Source organism: Perca fluviatilis, chromosome 6 (genome assembly GCF_010015445.1).
Source record: "Perca fluviatilis chromosome 6, GENO_Pfluv_1.0, whole genome shotgun sequence".
Classification (NCBI taxonomy): Eukaryota; Metazoa; Chordata; class Actinopteri; order Perciformes; family Percidae; genus Perca; species Perca fluviatilis.
In genome coordinates, this window is record NC_053117.1 from 33,300,702 (window position 1) to 33,320,481 (window position 19,780).

At 41.8% G+C, this 19,780-nt stretch overlaps 1 protein-coding gene across 1 annotated transcript in view; it reads left to right on the forward strand.

Annotated features, from left to right (window-relative positions):
- Window positions 1–2,637: 2,637 nt before the first annotated feature.
- prkg2 (protein kinase cGMP-dependent 2) overlaps window positions 2,638–19,780 on the forward strand; it is a 40,677-nt gene continuing 23,534 nt past the window's right edge. Inside the window, exons 1-4 of the mRNA XM_039803542.1 lie at window positions 2,638–2,774; window positions 3,734–4,259; window positions 15,110–15,276; window positions 18,403–18,516. Coding sequence (XP_039659476.1) covers window positions 3,742–4,259; window positions 15,110–15,276; window positions 18,403–18,516 — 799 coding nt within the window. The 5' untranslated portion in view covers window positions 2,638–2,774; window positions 3,734–3,741. The remainder of the gene's footprint in view (window positions 2,775–3,733; window positions 4,260–15,109; window positions 15,277–18,402; window positions 18,517–19,780) is intronic.

Consider the following 19,780-nt stretch of genomic DNA (forward strand, 5'->3'; position numbering starts at 1 on the left):
GTTTAACCCTTTAAGTTTCATATCTTAAGTTTGTATTTTTATACATTTTATTTATCAGAACTTTTTTTTTTTCCCAATCTCTTTATTGTTTTTTTCCAAGTTAGTGACATTTGCATATACAAAGTGTTGTACAGATAAGTGATAACAAAAAGGAGTTCCATTCGAATTTACTGGACCTTCCACATGCCTGTCTTCAGGTATTTATCAGAACTTTAATATATTTTGATATTCCTCTGTTCTGTTGTGACAATAAAACAAACAAGTTTATTTTTAAACTGCATTATCATATTATTTTAGTGAGGACTTATAAGTAACAAAAAATAACTAATGTTAGGGAAATCTGTTTATGTTTTGTTACGTATTTCTGGATTTAAAAAAAATAAGTATCGGCTGATATATCGGAATATCGGATTTTTAAGTCACCAAATATTTGTATCGTTATCGGCCTTAAAAATCCTTTATTGGTCGGGCTCCTGAATGTAAACATGAGGAGAGCATGCAAACTGCAAAAACAAAGCCAGCTGCCTGGCGGGTTTAAACCCAGACTTTAGGGTGGCGGGGTTAAAAACCGTGAAGCCAAATCAGTCAATTCTTCCAATATGAACATGTGTTCTGCCAGACTGCCCTTGAGCAAGTTCCTGCAACCCTACTCAGCCACTGGGAGAATGCATGTATTACAGAGTCATCTAAATGCCTTTAGTGTGTCAACATGTTTGCCTATTCAGAATGTGTCCTCAGATCATTTGCCAGCCTCTCCGATTGCTCTCAGGTTCAGGTTAGGAGTCAGTGACCTGGATTTTTACTTTGTTGTTCTGTGACTGCTGCAGATGATTCCGATTTGGCCACCTGCCATTATTGTTCTGTGCCTGTCAATAAAACTTGCTGCAGGCAAGGCTGCATCACAGACAAACGCACTGTGAAAACCAATTAATCATTTCTGAATGTGAAAGACTAAAGCTTTGGGTCTAGACTTTCACTCGTCCCAAACCAGAGAAATGCAAAATATGAAAACATGGAGCCCAAGAGACGAGAATTATCATAGTAAAGGCATAGATAGGGTGGCACCTAGAGTATATTATACTATCTCTTTGTTTTAATGAATATTTGTATATGAACAAAGACTACAAAGATGGTACTGTGTAGAAATGTACTGTGAAAGGTGTCACAAATACCCCACAGTGAGTTATCAATCTCTGTACTTCCCCTCAGCTCTACTGAGTGATTCAGCGTCCTAAAAGCTATTTTTTTGGTTTTTCTGGCCTGCAACTTCACTGTTTTGGTTCACTCCCACTACTCTCTGACTGACAAGCAACAAGCTGGTGAAGAAAGTGGAACTTTCCAGCAGCTAAGGCTACGTTCACACCGCAAGTCTTAATGCTTAAGTTGGATTTTTTGCTTAGATCAGATTTTTTGTTTGGTTGTTCACATTACCTTTTAAAATGTGGCCTATATCAGATTCCAGTGTAAACTGTTTGTGGTTTCGAACTGACCCGCAGGCGCAAAAGAACAATAACAATGACATCAAACGCAGCACGCTGTTGCACTAAAGTTAGGGAGGTTATGGAGGAAGTAAGCATTTTTGCTTTTTATTTCAAAATGTTTGTGTAACGGCAGCCGTAACATTAATGAGCAGGTGCTGAGGAGGAGAAGAATGAAGAGAAAGAGAGATTGACAAATTGACTATTTCGGAGTATCTCCCAATACACTAATTACGTCTAACACCTCACTCTCCCGCCATTGACTTGCGCCATCACTGTTCTCCATTTTGTAGGCCTAGTCAAGTTTTTAATTGTACTGTTGTGTATTGTGTCTAGGGCTAACTCCCGCCGGCGCATAATTGTGACAAATGTCGATGTAGATTGACGTCAAAGTCGCATCAAATCTGCCTTGGTTGTTCACACTGGCATTGAACAAAATCTGACCTGGGTCTGATTCAGGACCACATACATATGGAAGTGGTCTAAATCTGATTTGAAAAAATCTGATCTGGGCAAGATTTGAGTTGTTCACACTAATTCTGAAGAAGTCTGACCTGGTAACTTGACACCTCTGATTTGGGCCACTTTTGCCTTCAGTCTGAACGTAGAGGCAGATCTGGTTGCTTAGGAGACTGATGTGATATTGTATAATTGAGGATAAGTCAGATGTTTTTTTTTCCACCTGGATAGATGCTCTCAAGTGGCTATAACAATCAATGCAGCTTTAAAGTGAGTCTTGTAAATTTAGCTATAATTACAGGACAATGCTAAATGCTAAAACCAGAACCTAATAATGTCACATGTAGCCTATTATCTCTCCCGTGGCCTGAACACATCTTTTTAATCTCAGTGAGTTTCTCCTGGTTAAATAAAAAGATAATCAAATAAAGTGTTGGGAGTTTATTTTTCAACTGATTGCCAAGATGTTAAAAGGTGTATCTGGACCAGTGACTTAGCCCAAAATAACACATATTGCATCATTATTACACATACAACGCTTTAAGGTTGAAGTTACCTTAATAACTTACTTAAAACGGGGTCTACGTCGCTCACACCTGACCCGAGGCTGCCAATCATGACGGTGACCGCGCACGCGCGAACGTTCACAGCCGATGAGTAAAGAGAGCGCGAGCGAGAGAGAGAGGGGAGGAGGGGGGGAGATAAGAGGGAGGAGAGGATGCGACCAGTGTTGTAGATGGACCGTTTCTCTATACGGATGCTCGAATGTGCGAACACATCATTTTTTAAATTTTAAATCGTCTCCCCGGCTCGTTTGAAGACTGCGAACTAAATCAGGTAAGAGCCGAGATCTCCTCTGAACTAAAAAGCGACTCTTCTATTACTCTCATCTCAGGAGAGGAATGACGAGGCATCGCAAGTTGCAGGTGCACACTCATCTTAGGAGATATTTGAGTAAACTAAACCGAATTCGTTTTAACATGACCTTTACCGGTATTCTTATCAAATGAAACGCCAGTAAATTGCACTGTAAATCTTTTATGTTGCAGTCAAAAAGTTGAAGCTTTAAAACTTAAAGGAAAATAAAAAATAAACGGGATTTTAGAGGTTAATCTTTCTATATAAGTTGATAAATGATGTCTTTAATGTTGACTGTCGGAATAGTTTCTGAGAACTGATCTGACATCCACTCACTGTATGCGAGCAGGAATGTCATGAATGAAGTCTATGTGTGTGTGTGTGTGTGTGTGTGTGTGTGTGTGTGTGTGTGTGTGTGTGTGTGGTGTGTGTGTGTGTGAGAGTGGGAGACAGTTCCACGCAACAAAAACAGGATTGTTCTCGGACATTGTTATCCTAGATACACTCTTACTATGCAGACAGAAACATGCTATAAAGATCACTTTAGGATGCAGTTATATTGTAAAGGTTGTTCTTCTTATTTTGATTATTTTTCATAAGCTTTCTGAGTAGCATCTCCCGCACTGCTAGTGTCTGAGGAGATAGGAAGTGACTGTTCATGTAATGCAATACTTCCTGCCTCCTGAATAATAAATGGCGGAGACACTCATTGACCATTATATACTGATTTGCTCTCCTCCCTCTTTCTGGCTTTGTCCGGTTTTCTCTCCTCACAGCATCCGCTCTTTAGTTTCTAAACCTCACTCCCGGCTTCCTCAAACTGACCATTTTGTGCTAAAAATCACAGTACTGTTGGAAAAGCTTACTTCCCATTGATGAATTTCAGCAAATATTGACTTAAAAAAAAATAAAAATAAAAATCCCTTTCCTCTCTGCAGGTGACAAGATGGGGAATGGTTCGATGAAATCAAAGCGTTACAAACACGCCGACGGCTCTGCTGCCGCGTCCGACAGCCGACCCCACAAAGATCAGGGGTTCAGAAACTCGCCCCTGGACTCCCTGAGGGTCCGGGTGGATGAGCTGGAGCGAGAGGGCAAGAGGAGGGATGAGGAGCTCTGTGCCAAAGAGCTCCAGATCAAGGCTCTCCAGGAGCAGCTGGCCAAACAGACGCGAGCTCTGGCCGAGCTGAGCGAGGAGCTGCAGAACAAGTGCATCCAGCTCAACAAGCTGCAGGACGTGATGAAGAACCAGAGCGGGGCCTCGGCAGGTCTGGCGTCACGGCCCCCTTCCATCAGAGTTGCCAGCAGGGGCAGCCCCAACCTCAGCGTTCGCATCAAGGAAACCCTCAACAGAAGGAAAGGGGCCAAAGCCGGGGTGTCGGCCGAACCCACATCCAGGACCTACGACTCCAGCAGCCTGCCAAAGTTCTCTTTCGAGAAGGCCCGGGTACCAAAGGATGCAAGGTGGGATGTTTGTGTTCAGGAAGGTTCAAAGCACAAAAAGGAGGAAGGGAAATGAGGCCAGACAGATGGCAGGTAAAGGTTCACGATGCCCCCAGGGCCAGTCCATCTCGGCTTGGCGGAGGAGTGTTAAAAATGGAAACAGCAGCAGCAGTGGGTGGTAGACAGGAGGTGGGCAAGAAGCACAGATGAGTGTGGTGATGTGGAAGGAATGTTCAGTGTTCCAAGATTTTTCAGCTGCTGGTCAGTGACTTTAAGCCAGAACTGACGAAATTTTCTTTTTTGATATAATCAACGTTATGTCCAGAATCTATTTCTTCTCGAGGTTTCCATTTAAATAATTTACTGGCTCAAAAATGTGACATGCACTATATGGCCAAAAGTATGTGGACAACCGCTTTCTCTATGGTTTGGCCCCTAGTTCCAATAAAGGGAAATGTTAATGCCACAGTAGCTTATACAGTAATATTGGGGACATTATTGTGCTTCCAACTTTGTGACAACAGTTTGTGTTTGGTCCAACATAACGATGCCCCCACTGCACAAAGCCAGGACTTTAAAGAAATGGTGCAATGTTTGGGTTTCCGCATACTTTTGGCCATGTAGTAAGAATGTTCCATGACATATTATAACCCTATTTATAATTAATGGCACAAATGCACATATATATTTTTTCCGTCATTTATGACAGTGATTATCTCTGTACCAGCAGGTATAAACAGGCATAAATCAAGACTTATTTTCATAAAAATAGGAGCTCCACCCGTCTCATAAAAAACAATTTCCTTTTTTTCCCAGCTGTTGATTGATTGATTTGTACTAACCGTCTGTATTGCAGTATGACCCACCCCGACAGGAAGTTTATCAAATTAAGGAAGTAAGTTGATCTCAAAATGCTGCCTCATGGGGATGGTAAGGCCTCGAGCCTCAAAAAAGGACATTTAGGATTATTTTGACAAATGAAGCTCAATAATGTAGTATCTGAAAAAGCAAATATGTGAAACCATCAGAGCATTCTGCCTCTGAAGAACTAAGATGTTAAATATTAAAGGGATAGTTGGGATGTTTGAGGTACTTATCCATAATCAGTGTGTTACCTACAGTAGATAGCAGTCGGCAGGCCCCCCAGTTTGGAGAGGGAGACAGGAGTACTGACACAGAAGCTATGCAATGTACTGCTGTAGACGGGGGCAGCAGCTAAATGTATTTTTATCCACCTAAAAAATTAATATGTTTAAGTCAACGCTATATTTAGAATATTTTCCCTGCTTTACCTTTGACGTCAGGCAGCCCTTTCCAACAGGGAACTGAAGCTGTTGTATACATCTACGCTCTCTTCAAAGCCACCAGCAGTGTTGCCAGCTCTTTTCCAATGAAGTCGCTAGCACCAGCTCCAAAAGTCGCTAAAAGTAGCGAGATTTGTGACATCATTACGCAATAATTTGCATAAAGCTTGGTGGTTGTGTCGGCAAGGTAGATAGAAAGACAAGGCAAGGCAAGGCAAGGCAAGGCAAGGCAAGGCAAGGCAAGGCAAGGCAGCTTTATTTATATAGCACATTTCAGCAACAGGGCAATTCAAAGTGCTTGAAGAGTTGAAGCAGACCTGCAGTTTTCTGGGAGTTTGTTCCAGATATGTGGAGCATAAAGAAAGAAAGCTTTAGCCAAATAATCACAAATTCAATACAGGAATTTATTTGACCTTATAATTATTACTTAGGTAGCCTATCCTTGAAGTAAAAATAGAAATTCTACAAAGGGAGGGAAACAGATCAATAAAGGATTCTCAAAGAAGGCTGGCTTGCCCAGGACCAGGCCAGCTCAGCGGCTCTGTTTTGGCGGCCACAGGAGAGAAATATCTTGAGTGCTCGCTGGACAATACTGGCGACTTTTTTACAGAGTGGTCGCTGTCTTTTCTACAGAAAGTTGCCAGATTTGTCGCTAGTCGCTTTTGTGAAAAAAAGTTGCTAAGGGGGTCCGAAAGTCGCCAAGTTGGCAACGCTTGCCACCAGACTCATTTTACTTTCCAGAACACAGGAGTTGCTGGTCTACCGCTGCCTTCGATTGGTTAGTTTCTTTGTGTCTGTTACAACGCCAAGAAAGGCTCTTTATGAAAGAGGTCCAACATAATCATGGGTCAAGGAGTAGCAGAAAAATAACGTTCAGTTTATTGGAAAACATTATAAATGACCTCCAAACAAATCAACAACAAACAAAGGCCGCTACCTGAAGGCTGATGGGCGGGAAGAACGAATGGGTCGTAGGATCTGGGCTTTCCTCTCTAACCTAAACCAACATTAAAAAACTAAACCTAACAGAAATCAAACCACGAAAGGACTACCGGACCCATCATAAAAAAAAACAAACAAACACAAAGGCAAAATCTAAATCACGGCAGTCACAGTCACACACTGCTGCTGCTGAGGCCAGAAGGTGGAGAGAGAGAGAGAGAGAGAGAGAGAGAGAGAGAGAGAGAGAGAGAGAGAGACAATGTTCCTGCCCCCTCTTTATTGATTTTCCCTCAATCAGGCTGAATCAGACACACTTAAGAGAGAACAACAAAAAAACATCATGAGTCTAACCCTCAGCCAGGAAGTATTCCTCTAAACCAGGGGTCTTCAACATTTTTTGGGCCAAGGACACCTAAGGTGAAAAAGAGACAAGCAGGGACCCCTTCTACATATATATTGTATAAAATTGAGTAGCATAATAAACCGGGCCTACAATAACGTGTAAAGCCTTTACACATACCTTTTTATGGTGCCCTATAATAGTAAGATACTATTTACATACTCATATATCATCATGTTTTAATGTCAAACATACACACGGAAGGCACAGTGAATCCATTAGCTTAACTGTATCTGTGGATGCCTACCATAGTGGCTACCCTACAGGCCAGTAACCCCCACTTTCCACCGGCTACGTAACGGCTGTGGATCCGCTCCGGAACGGCAGCGGAGTCATTAAGTTTCCATTAAAGTCAGTGTGTGTATTTCCACTGACTGCGGAACAGCTGCGTTCCAACTGCATCCCAGCTCTGGCGGTCCGCAGCCCTCCGGAGCAGATACGCAGAGTTTATATTTTTGCCGGAGAGCTCCCCCGCAATTCAGCACACGGCAGATAGTGCGCAACAGGAAGTTGAGCACAGAAACATCTGGTTAATTTTCAAAATAAAATACACCGTGCTCACGGTGGATCATATGTCCCTGCACTACACCTTGAAAACACAGCACAGAGCTGTTTCCCCTCTACTCCTCTGGATGGACACTAACTGTTGTTGGTTTTGTGGTTCTATTCTACGTGAATTCGCGAGATCTTGTGGGTCCTCGTAACTACAGCTGTCAGTCATGGCCGCAGCCGTGCCGCAACAAATCCTGACCTAGTGGGTATTGACGGACGGCGGAGGCGGTCCGCAGACGTTCTGCATTCAGTGGAAATCCGGAGTTAGCGTATCATCAATGTTGTTGAGGTTGTTGTTTTTTACAAATATGTTGGATATATGTTAATGTACATTTTCAGACATTTTAATTGTAAAATTAATTGGCGGCCCCCCTGCAGTGACTCTGAGGACCCCACAGGGATCGCGAACCCCCTGTTGAAGATCACTGCTCTAATGTTTTCTGCCCATTTTGTTCTGTTTTTACACACATGCACATGTAACAGATTAAGCTCAGCATCAGGCAATATTACAGAGCTAGAAAGCTAACGTGGTCTGAATATCTCGGAGTAAAGACAACTGGACTTCCAGTTTGGTGTTGAAGATGAGGTTTCAATCCAAGAACCTTCTTCACTCTGATAACCCCTCTTCGACTGTTTTTACAAGTCAAGTCAATTTGATGTGAACGGCTGAAAATGACAAACTTGCCTACAACACATAACACCCTCTCATTTTTACATTCTCAGCCTGGAAACAAAACTAAAGATTATGTAAGATGTGTGTCCACATAGCTTTACGTGAGACCAAATTTAGTTCAGATGCAGCTGTCGCTGACAAGGTTTGGAAATCTTGAACAAAATCTACTTAATGGTTTGGCAATAGCCAATACAAGTCTGTGCAGAATCCAGGCAGGAGGACACAAACACGGCAACATCATGGCTTTTTTAATCGACCTTCAACACTCCAGTCAACACATGCTGCCCACGTCTCCTCTACCACTCTCTCATCTAATTTGGCATCCAGCAGCTTTTGTTCTTTTGCAGCTCAAATGAGTGCAAACCCAGTGAGTGCTGAGAGCTGAGCTCATTTGCCATTTGAACACAACCTGGCAAAGAAAGTCTAAGAGTCTAGAGGTGTATTACTATTGCCGTGTTTCCACTGTATGGTTCGGCTCTGCTTTACTCGACTCACTTTTTTTGGGATCGGTACACTTACGGTAGCTTGGCTATTTAAAAATTGCGGGTTTATGGGCGACCTCTGGCTCACCCAGTGGGAGCGTGCGCCCCGTGTGGGCTGGGGCCTTTGCAGCGGCCCGGGTTTGAATCCGACCTGCGGCCCTTTGCTGTGTGTCATCCCCCATCTCTCTCCCACCTTACCGGTTTGTCTGTCACTCTGAAATAAGTCACAGACAACCCCCCCATAAAATTGCGCATGATGTCCCGTGGCGCACTAGTGACGGTTCTCGCTGACCAATCAGTGGTCTGCAATGTTTAACTCCAACTTTTAGGATCGGCTCAGCCCGCTTGGAACCTCGACCCAGGTGGTACCCAAAACATCACCAGGTATCAGGAAGCCTACTATCCACAACCTTTGCTGATGGAAAACCAAAAAAAAAAAAACATACAGCGGGAAAGTGGCATTACGTGTAGAGATCCATCCAGGATCAAATCCAACAGAAAGATTTCAAATGCGTGACATCCTGTCACTCAAATTATTTCCTATGCACACACCTAGTTCAGTGAGACAAGAAATTAGAACAAGCCTTGTTGGATTTTCCATCATGAAAGTCAAATTGCCTTTTGTCAGTGTTCTTCATATTGTACAACATGAATATGGCTCTCTGCAGTGAATAAATGTGAGCATGCCGAGTCTCCCTCTCTCAACCTGATCCTCATGTTTAAAACATGTGTTGCCACTAAGCCCAGCATGTATTATATAACCCGAAACTAATGCAAATGAGTAGTGGCGTTTCTAGGATTTGAGGACATTGGGGGGCTTAGCCCAGACCTCTGTAGGGGGTTCTGGGGGGGGGGGTCATTAATTTGACATTAATTTGACAACACATGCGCAGCATTTATCAAACGCACTGCAAACACACACAACACAACCAAATACACAAACACGCTGCAAATACAGAAACGATGCAAAAAGAAAAGCACACGATCCCCGAAAACAAATGCACCAAAAAAATAACGCTACATCCAGATTGCATGTTGAAATATTAGTAGTTGTTAGTAATTAGTATTGGCATTGAGTAGAAACACAGCTATCATTTAACATGAATTGACTAAAGTTAGAAAAACTGTTGAATGTGTTCATGTCAACAGTGGTGGAATGTAGTACATTTACTAAAAACTGCACTTCACTACAACTTTGAGTTACTTTTGAAGTACTATCGCACATTCACACGCATTTTGTTTTTTGTCGAGCTTCACAGGTGCGCTCTCTCTCCTTCTCTCTCTCGCACTCACACGACATGCGCGCATATATAAAAATAAATATTTAGATAAGAAGAACAATGAGAACAATCGGGCCTGTAGCCGCTGCCTAATGAGGCAGTCTAGTACCCTCACGCAGACTGGCCCTTTGAAACAAAATACTCATCTTCAGTGAATGACAATGTTACACGTTGCAGACTCTGGCAGAGTAAGTACATAGCGAGGTGGGAGGAGAGGATGTGGGTTGGAAAATAAAGGACTGGATGTCATCTGCTCTGGTTTTATGAAGCCCAAAGTGATAATTTATTACACACGATAAGGTGGATAAACAGACCACCCACCTCCTGCACCGCTCACCTCTCTGAGCAGCGAGCGGGTCTCATGATCTATAGTTTGCGCTCAACCGTGGCTCTTAACCTTTTCGGTTTACAACTCCCCAAAGGAAGTGATGTCTTCTTCCCGCGGCCTCTTGCTGCAGCTGTTAAAATGCATAACGCTGAACTCTGACAGCTCATGATGATTTTATGTTTTCACTGTTTTACGTGATTCATTGTCGGAAGGAGCCCAGAGGCCGCACATAGTCATCTTTTCACAGGAGACAAAATATTTATCACGCAGACTAAAAACCTAGTGTGAATGTGGATGTGGGTGTCCTGGTGGCTCATTGGGCTCAGGAACGCACCACATAGCTGCAGTCAGATGTGGGAGTTTGAAGTATCCTTTACCTAAAAGAAAGAAGTATCAGTGGAAACATAATCCATTCCTGCTTTTAAAGTTTAACCTCCATAAACATAAACAAGTTATATAAGAAAAAAACATACTCCGGTATCAAAAGTACCAAGTTAAATAGTGAAAAGGGCTGTTTTGCTGTAGGACATGAAGAAAGACGGACACGGAGGATAGAAGGAAGACGGAAGATTGAAAGAAAGTAAAGGAAGGGAAATGGAAATGGAAAGAAGGAAAAAAGAGAAAGACTGAAAGAACAGATTGAAAAAAGGAAGGAAGAAAGACATACAAACCAACGAAAAGACAAAAGGGAAAGTAGGAATGATGTGAGAACAGAAGGAAGGACATAAAGAAAGAAAGCAAAGGAGGGTTGCAACTAATAATTATTTCGGAGTGTCTATTTGCACCCCAGGTACGAATAGCCTCGGCCACACAGCTGAGCTATTCACACCCTGTGACGTAACAACAAAAAAACGTTGCTCGCGTGCACCGAAATCATGGCGGACGTTCATCTTCCATGACCGCAGAAACTGGCATATTAGGAAAGTTTTGTCTCTAAAGTTTATAACAATTGAATTTCTAGTGGAAAATGGATACTACAGTTGCGCTTTCTGTCTTCAGTGAAAGCATACAACCGTTAGTTTAATAGTAAGTACCATAGTACCTATTTTTTATATACAGTATGTTTACCTAGCAACCGAGGCTTGAAGACACCAAGTGGTAAACAGTTGTACAACACTGTAAGAACTGCTAGGTGAGTGCTTAGAACACTGATCTTTGGGTTGGGAGTTTGATTCCCCAATGAGGCAATCTTGTTTTTTTCATTTTGGATTAGGTAATTTGCATGCAATTGCGCAAATCAGGGCCCGCGAACGCAAAATCTTTTTTGCAGGGTGGTAGGGGAAGACTCATGAATATGCCTCCTCTGGTTGGGTTGGTTAGGTTTAGGCAAGAGGAGTGGGATTGGTTATGGTTAGGGTAAGAATGTGAAGGCGATAATATTCTAAAAAGGTGTAATACATGAGTAGTATGGATAACTGTGTGTAAATATATGCCAAGGTACTGTAAATGCACAGGGGTGCAAATAGCATACATTGATATTTGTACCAGACGGGGTATTAATAGAACATATTGCTGTGTACACCGGCGGGGTACGAATAGCATTCGTTTCTAATTGCACCAGGGTACGAATAGCATACACTGCTAATTGTACCAGGGGTGCAAATAGCCTCACCCTAATTATTTTCATTAGCGATTAATTGGTTGATTATTTTCTTGATTAATTGATTCAGCATTTGGTCTATGAAAATAGTGAAAAATGATGATGATGGCAAATATCCAAGAGCTCAGGACAAAAGCTGGAACTTTAAAAAACAAAAACATTATTGATTAAGAAAATTGTTCCTGATTCATTTCTGTCAATCAACTATTTGAATAATCGACTAGCTGTTTTTGGCTCTAGAAGGAAGAAGGAAGAAAGGAATGAAAGAAAGTCAGTTAATATCAGTCTATAGTTTCTCTTATATTGAATGCAAAATCTTAATCTTAATTAGTAACAAGTAACTTGATCTGTAGTAAAATGTAGTTGAGTAAAAATAAAAGCTCCAGTACCTTTAAACTGCACTTACACTACTTAAAGGTGCTAGGGAGGATTGTGAAGATCCAGGACCAAAAAATTATGAACATCGACAACTTCTCCCTCCCTCCCCCCTTTCCGCTAAAGCCCAAAACGGTCTCCTAAACCCCTCCCCCCACAAGGGAGAATGAATGTGTGTGCATGAGCAGTGGTTGACACGCAGTTAGGCTACGTTCAGACTGCAGGCAAAAGTGGCCCAAATCCGATTTTTTTGGGGTCAAGTGACCAGGTCAGGCTTCTTCAGAGGTAGTGTGAACACTCAAATCTAGCCCAGATCTGATTTTTTCAAATCAGATTCAGGCCACTTCCATATGTGGTCCTGAATTCGACCCAGATCTGATTTTTTTCAATCCGGCCGCAGTGTGAACAACCAAGGCGGATTTGATGCGACTTTTACCTCAATAACCCTCGCTACGCCCTCTCTCCCCGCGGGGAGGGGCGGGGCCCTCTGCTCCCGATGCAGCTGTCAACCTGGGCGGACTGTCCTCCGTGTGCCCCAACCGCGTCGCGTCGCCAGGGCGGGGATCGGCTCACGTAAAAAGGCGATGTCAGCAACTCACCCGACCCGTCTTGAAACACGGACCAAGGAGTCAGAGGGTCGCCCCGTGGCGCAATGAAAGTGAGGGCCGGCGCGCGCCGGCTGAGGTGGGATCCCGGGCACTCAGGGTCGGGCGGACCACCGGCCCGTCCCGCCCGCACCGTTGGGGAGGTGGAGTGTGAGCGCGTGCGAGGGCGAAGCCAGAGGAAACTTTGGTGGTGGCCCGTAGCGGTCCTGACGTGCAAATTGGTGGTACGGTCACACAGACCTCTGTAGTGAATTTGCAGCCATAACCCCACAAAACACCAAAACAGCCAATTTGTCTCTCATTGTCTTCATTCTTCTCCTCCTCAGCACCTGCTCATTAATGTTATGGCTGCCATTACACAAACGTTTTGAAATAAAAGTGAAAATGCTGACTTCCTTCACAACCTCCCTAACTTTAGTGTAACAGCGTGCTGCTTCTGATGCCATTGTTATTGTTCTTTTGCGCATGCGGGTCATTTCAACACCGCAAACAGTTCACACTGAAATCTGATATAGGCCACATTTTAAAAGGTAATGTGAACAGCCAAATAAAAAATCGGATCTGAGCAAAAAATCGGAATTAGGCATTAAGACTTGCGGTGTGAACGTAGCCTAAGATACCCCCCTGGCCCTGATTGGTGCATCTGAACAGGGAGCGGTGGGTTTTTGCAAATCACACTACAGGCTGTAGGTGGTGCCAGAGGAGCCGGATTTTTGTTTTGTTTTTATTACTTGCTTCATGTAGTTCTACTGGAACATAGGGTCAGTTTCAGCAAATATGACAGAAAGTTAGTTTTATAAGGCTTATGTACTGCACCTTTAATTAAATGTGCAATGTTCTGAGTTTTAAACTGCCCAAAGAACTTTATGTCTTACTTCTGTTTCTCTCTGCTCGTCTCTCTCTTTCTTTCTCGCTCTCTCTCTCTCTTTCTCTCTCTCTCTTTCTCTCTCTCTCTCACTCTCTCTCTCTCTCTCTCTCTCTCTCCTCACTGATGAAAACAATTCTAAAGCAAAGATATGTGAAAAGGTCACCCCTGTCCTTTATATTAACTAGTGTTTGGCCTCCGGTATTGCTGCTTGCAACTTCACACTCGACACTTCGAGCAATACACCCGCCATGACATAGCTGCGTCCAACCAGCAATGCTAGAGTATACGCGTCATTTTATGAACAGCTAGCTATTTTGGACCAGGCTATTTCCGTGAACAGAAGCATTCATTCCATAAGTCACATCCCTGATAATTAAAATGTTTCAGTTTGCTACAATGTAACATCTCCAGCCTCTCTTTCTTCACATGTTCTTGAATGTACTGAAGTGAGCGACAGAGAGCAAGCTTTACCCAGCATGCCGTTTGGCGGTGTAACAGTTAATAGGGGTCCCCTCTCAATACACTATACAGTGTGTACAAAACAGACTACTAATAAATATTTTCCATAGACCTCAAGGGCTCGCACTCAACACTGCACTTTCTTGGGTCCTCAGCAATTCACCCGCCAAGTGTGAAGTCAGTCGGATAAACGGTTGTCTAAAAGAAAATCAAAAGGACAGACAGACAGAGGCTGTGTCTCAAATCACGCACTTCTGTAGGCTATTTATACTTCCTATTTTGAGGACATAGAGCATTAACACTGATAGGGGTGGTGATGGCGCAGTGGATGTAACACACTTAACCCCTAGTTGCTCCAGAGGCGTGCGACCTCTGACACACACATATATATATATATATATATATATATATATATATATATACACACATATATATATATATATATATATATATATATATATAGCAATTGTAAGATGCTTTGAATAAAAGCGTCAGCTAAATGACATGTAATGTAATGTAATGAAGTGTGGCCAACTGCAGTGCACTGAGAAGAAGCTGCACTCAAAGCGGTCAAAATGAGTGTGCATTGAGTGTGGAACATCTCATACTCGCCATCTTTGCTAGTTATTGAAACGGCGAAACACAAACTATACAAGTGTAATAAATACATGTGATTTATTTCCCGATAAGTATCAGTGGATATAACACATGCCTTTGGTGTGGGAGTCATTTAATGAGAAAACAAGCCGGATGGACTACAATAGGTGGCGGCAATGCTCCGCCCAGCTGCAATTTGCCTTTAAAAAGAAGTAGAAGAAGAGTCATTTGTGGTCAGCGCATAATGGCCGTGTGCGATTTGAGACGACACTCACGGAACTATCCGAATTGAGACACACTAAGAGACTCCTATTTTAGCTAACACCCCCAGCAACATTCAAAAACTTATTTTCACAGTAGAGGATTTTCACAATTCTAACTCTTCCTCTGTTGTTGTCTGTGACAGTGTAAAGAAGCTGCTGACAGACTCCCTGAACAAGAACCAGTACCTGAAGAGGCTTGAGCTGCAGCAGGTCAAAGACATGGTGGAGTGTATGTATGAGCGCACCTACCAGCAGGGAGAGTACGTCATCAAGCAGGGAGAGCCTGGGAACCATCTGTTTGTGTTGGCAGGTAGGTCCAGTCCATCATCTTCTCTTTGGTCTGGAAATAAATGAACTTGTCCTGTCCACTATGCTGATCCACCTCACATTCAACTTCACGTCATGTACAACATCCTGGGAAATAATGAGTGCCCTAAGGCTCTGGGTATATTTTACAGTTTTACAGTCACTTAACTTTTAATGATATCTGGCTTTTTTTCACACAGTGATCACAAAGAAAATATAGTTTTCAAACACATTTAACACAAGTGCAGAAACTGAGCGTAGATTTCCCCTTGAGAGCCTCCTCCCAGTGAGAAGTTTTTTGTTGCGTTTTTTTTCTTTTTAAACACCCACATGTGATTTTTATTAACATCTTTTGGAGCATACATCTGCTGTTAATGCCATGCATGTATTCTCAAAATCAAGCCTTTTGTTCTGAACAATCCATTGAAGAAAATAGAGAAAATTGTCAATCAACCTGAGAATTTATTATTCATGTCTTTCTCCATGTGTATCCTTCCCAATCTGTGTATTATCTTACATTGACTACATTTTAAGTGACCAATTATTATGTTTAAATAGTGCTGACTGCAGGGTTAGAGGGTATGAAATTAACAGAAAGAAAGTCTCAATCTGGCTGAAAAAAAGAAGCTTTTTCAGATGGTTTTATGACTATTTTGGTCTTACTTACTTGCTACTGCACAGCCTCTCTGACCACAAGCCAATCAAATCAAAGTGAAACAGCAGCTCCACTGCTCCTCACAGATTTATGGCATCTAAACTTTTGCAAACCTTTGTGCCAGTTTGAAAGGTTAAGCAGCCTAATGTTATTCTTTGAAAAATACAGATAATTATTTTGGCCAGTGAAAAGTATTCTTGGCAGGTGTATGAATTCCTTTGGTTTATCAGCTCTTAGCAGGAGAGAAAAAAAGTTAATTTTGGACACTAATGTATTCATTCAGTCACTCAGGCACACTGTGTGAATGAAGTATATGGGACTTTCTAAAAATATATTTACATGATTTTTTATCCATATTTACTTACTTGATTATTTACTTTGATAACATTATTTAAAAGGGACGTCACCACAAAATAAAAAAAACAAACAAATATTTCACCGTGCAGATGTCATGAATGGCGGCCTCCTTGCTCGGCAGAGCTGTAACGTTAGCTAGCTCAGGTGAGCTAGCAGTATCAGTTAGCTATAAACTAATCTCCACAAGATAGCAATACAGTATGCTGCCTTCTGCACTACAGTTTGCAGGTGTAACTCGGTAGAAAGAAAATACAGTCCTTCCAGAAAAACTCACAGTTTTTTGTGATTGCTGCGGGCAAAAATCGTTGATTATGCGGAACGTTTTCTTAAAAAATGCTATGGAATATGCGGGATATTTATGCAATTTTATGCGATGAAATTGCGGGAACTTGCAAAAATTGCGGGAACTTGCAAAAAATGCGGGAACTTGCAAAAATTGCGGGAACTTGCAAAAACTGCAGTTTGATGAAAAAGTGATTCCCCCAACACCCTGCTTTTTTAAACTTAATTTCCAAAAATAGTTTACAGATATTCAGTCATTGCAATAAGTAAACAAATAAGATACAAAAATATATACAAATAATATAATATTAAAGTAAAAATAAAAGTAATAGTCTAAACAGAGGGAAATAAAAGATACAAAAGAGCCAGACTTTCAAAAATCGTTAATAATATAGACAGCAGGAGCACTTAAGCAAAGAAATTTGAGTAGACATCAGATATTAAGATAGGTTTCTTATTGGATACCAACTTAAGAAACTCAAAGTACATGTCAAATTCAACCTCCAACACCTGCTTTTAGATGATGTTCACGTCGCGTAATTACATCACTTCATAACGTTCCCATGGCAACAGGGGAAAATGGCTGCTCTTGTGTGAAGTAAACGCAAACTTTTTTCAACTTTCTGCTAAGATATATGTGACTTTTTTGCAACGAAAATGCGGGGATTATGAAATCATGCAAGCACCGCATATTTTTGGCGGAAATCGGCAATTTATGCGGAGAAAGTGTGGCATATTTGAAAAAATGCGGCCCCCGCATGAATATGCGGACTTTGGCTGATTATGCATTGAATTATCCGATCGCATAGTCGCGTTTTTCTGGAGGGACTGAAAATAGCTCCTACAAGAAGCTACTCACAACCAGGTCTGTGGATCATCTTGAGTAACAGGGTCATGATTTTTGGAAAGAGAAATTGCTGTATTTTTTTGGCGCTTTGAGCACCACAAGCCGAGTGCCATATAGTTCCATTATATTGGAGAGAAAAGGCAGACATCTCTATGGCTGATATCTCCAGCACTGGGCAGCTCACTCCAAAACAATCTAGATTGACTACAGTTAAGTAGATTTTGGGGTTAACTGTCCCTTTAATGTTTGGTTGGCTGTTCTGTAGTTGATGTAGTGAACTTACTGCTAACATTTTCATCTACTGCAACTGGTACTGTATGTTCCAAACTTCGCTGGCAACTCTTTCAAAGTAACTAGGCAACTAAGTGTTGTATATGACCACATGGCCTCTAACAATGATTGGTTATCTGCCAGTGTGGTTGATGGTGAAATTAGCCATTCACAGACAAAATGTCCTTGTATTTGTTCTGCTGTCTGGTGTTACAGTGATTTCTCACCCTGGACAGGAAAACAAAAGGAGGAGAGGAAGAAGGGACAGGGGTATTTTTTGTCCTATATAAAGGATATAACAATTTAGTTTGCGATTCTTTTTTTTAAGCCAATAGTGGACATTTTCCAAGAGGAATTTCTATTATTATTATTTGTGATGCATCCCAGGATTAATATTGTAAAGAGGCTCTATAAATTGTAAAAGGAAATGCAGGAAATGCAACCTGCAGGTCTGTATGTACTTTTTCTCCTGAGTCTCTGTAACAGATACCATACACCTGCTTGTTTGCAGGTATTCTTTCACGCTCTATCCACATCTGACAGCTGGTAAAATAATGAAATAAGAATTTTGTGATGTGAATTGAATGACATTAAAATGCCATTAGGTTCTGCTTGTAGCACGTGCCGGTCTCCTGTGTCCTAAATGTGGGTTTAAAAACTCCTGTGTCCTAAATGTGGGTTTAAAAACACTATTGATTGTCCTTGTTTCATATTTACAGATGGGAAGCTGGATGTGTTTCAACATAACAAACTGCTCACATCGATAACGGTGTGGACCACATTTGGAGAATTAGCCATTCTGTACAACTGCACACGGACAGCATCAGTGCGAGGTAAAGCTTTTTTTTACACATACAGGAAATATTTGTATGCATCAGGCTGAAACGACTCTTCAGATGAGCAGTCGTTCAGTGTGTCCATGATGGTTGGTGATGGACAGACTTACGGCTGCAGGGAGCGAATCTGGGTTGTGGCAGACATGATCAAACATCATGTAACAAAGGTCTAATGTCCCATTAAGCCATTGAGGGGTTCTGGTCCTAGTTGCTGCACTAGTGGCTCATTCTTTAGAGAAAACTGAGCAAAAAAAGAGAAAATAACAAATAATAATAATGTAATGACGGAGAGGAACAAAATGCCCATTTGTTGTTGTGTAGATGTTTATAGGTGTGTTGTATGTTTACATACAGACGTTTCAAGTGAGTTGATGGAACAACAGCTACCATGTGCAGAATTTTAACTGAGGGCACAAGATGGTAGCCACCTTTTTGTTACCAGCCACGCTGATCGTTGAAAATTTGTTTCCCAGCCTGACTCTTTAATGTAACCAGACACTTTTCTGACCTTCATCTGAGTTGTAGTGACTTCTTAATAGATAGTGAGAGCAGAAGAATCAGATAAGTAAATAAGCTTTTGCATTGGCTGTGTTAACAAAGGTTTACATGATATCTACAGCTTTGCATTCTGATTGGTTTTCAACTCCGTGGCATTTGGAAAGTGCATACCATGTACTATGTGAGTGCTCTTTGTCAGGGTTTGTATATTTAACCAAGTAATTGACATGTGGCCCTTGGGGGAGGGACACTGAGTTGACCTCAATATTCAGGGTGAACTGGAAAGACCGTGACAGTTTGACAAGTCTCTCTGAGTAGGTTTTACATGATAACAGATGAAGTGGATGAAGGGGAACTCTTTCTTTGCTACTGGTTCATGTCAAACTCTCACAGCTTCTTCCTCCTTGTAGCAACAGAAGCTTGTCGCAGACTTTCTGTAGATCTGATGGGACTCACCACCAAGATAGAGGACAGATTACAGGGGTTTTCTCGCCTCCTTTTTCCATCTTACAAAATAAAACAATTTGTTATTTCTTTGTGGTGATAGAAGAATTTAATTAAACTAGAAAAAAAGGAGGAGAAAGATTAGGGAGGGAAAATGTTAAGATTTTGGTTGATACTCACCATTCCATCATGGTTATCAGTCTACATGTTTTCCTAAACACTGTGCTATTGAAAGCAGCTGTGGCTCCTTTAGTATTCACTAATCAGGGGCATAGGTTAACTAGTTTTTCGTTAAGAGGTCAGAACCTGGAACATGTCC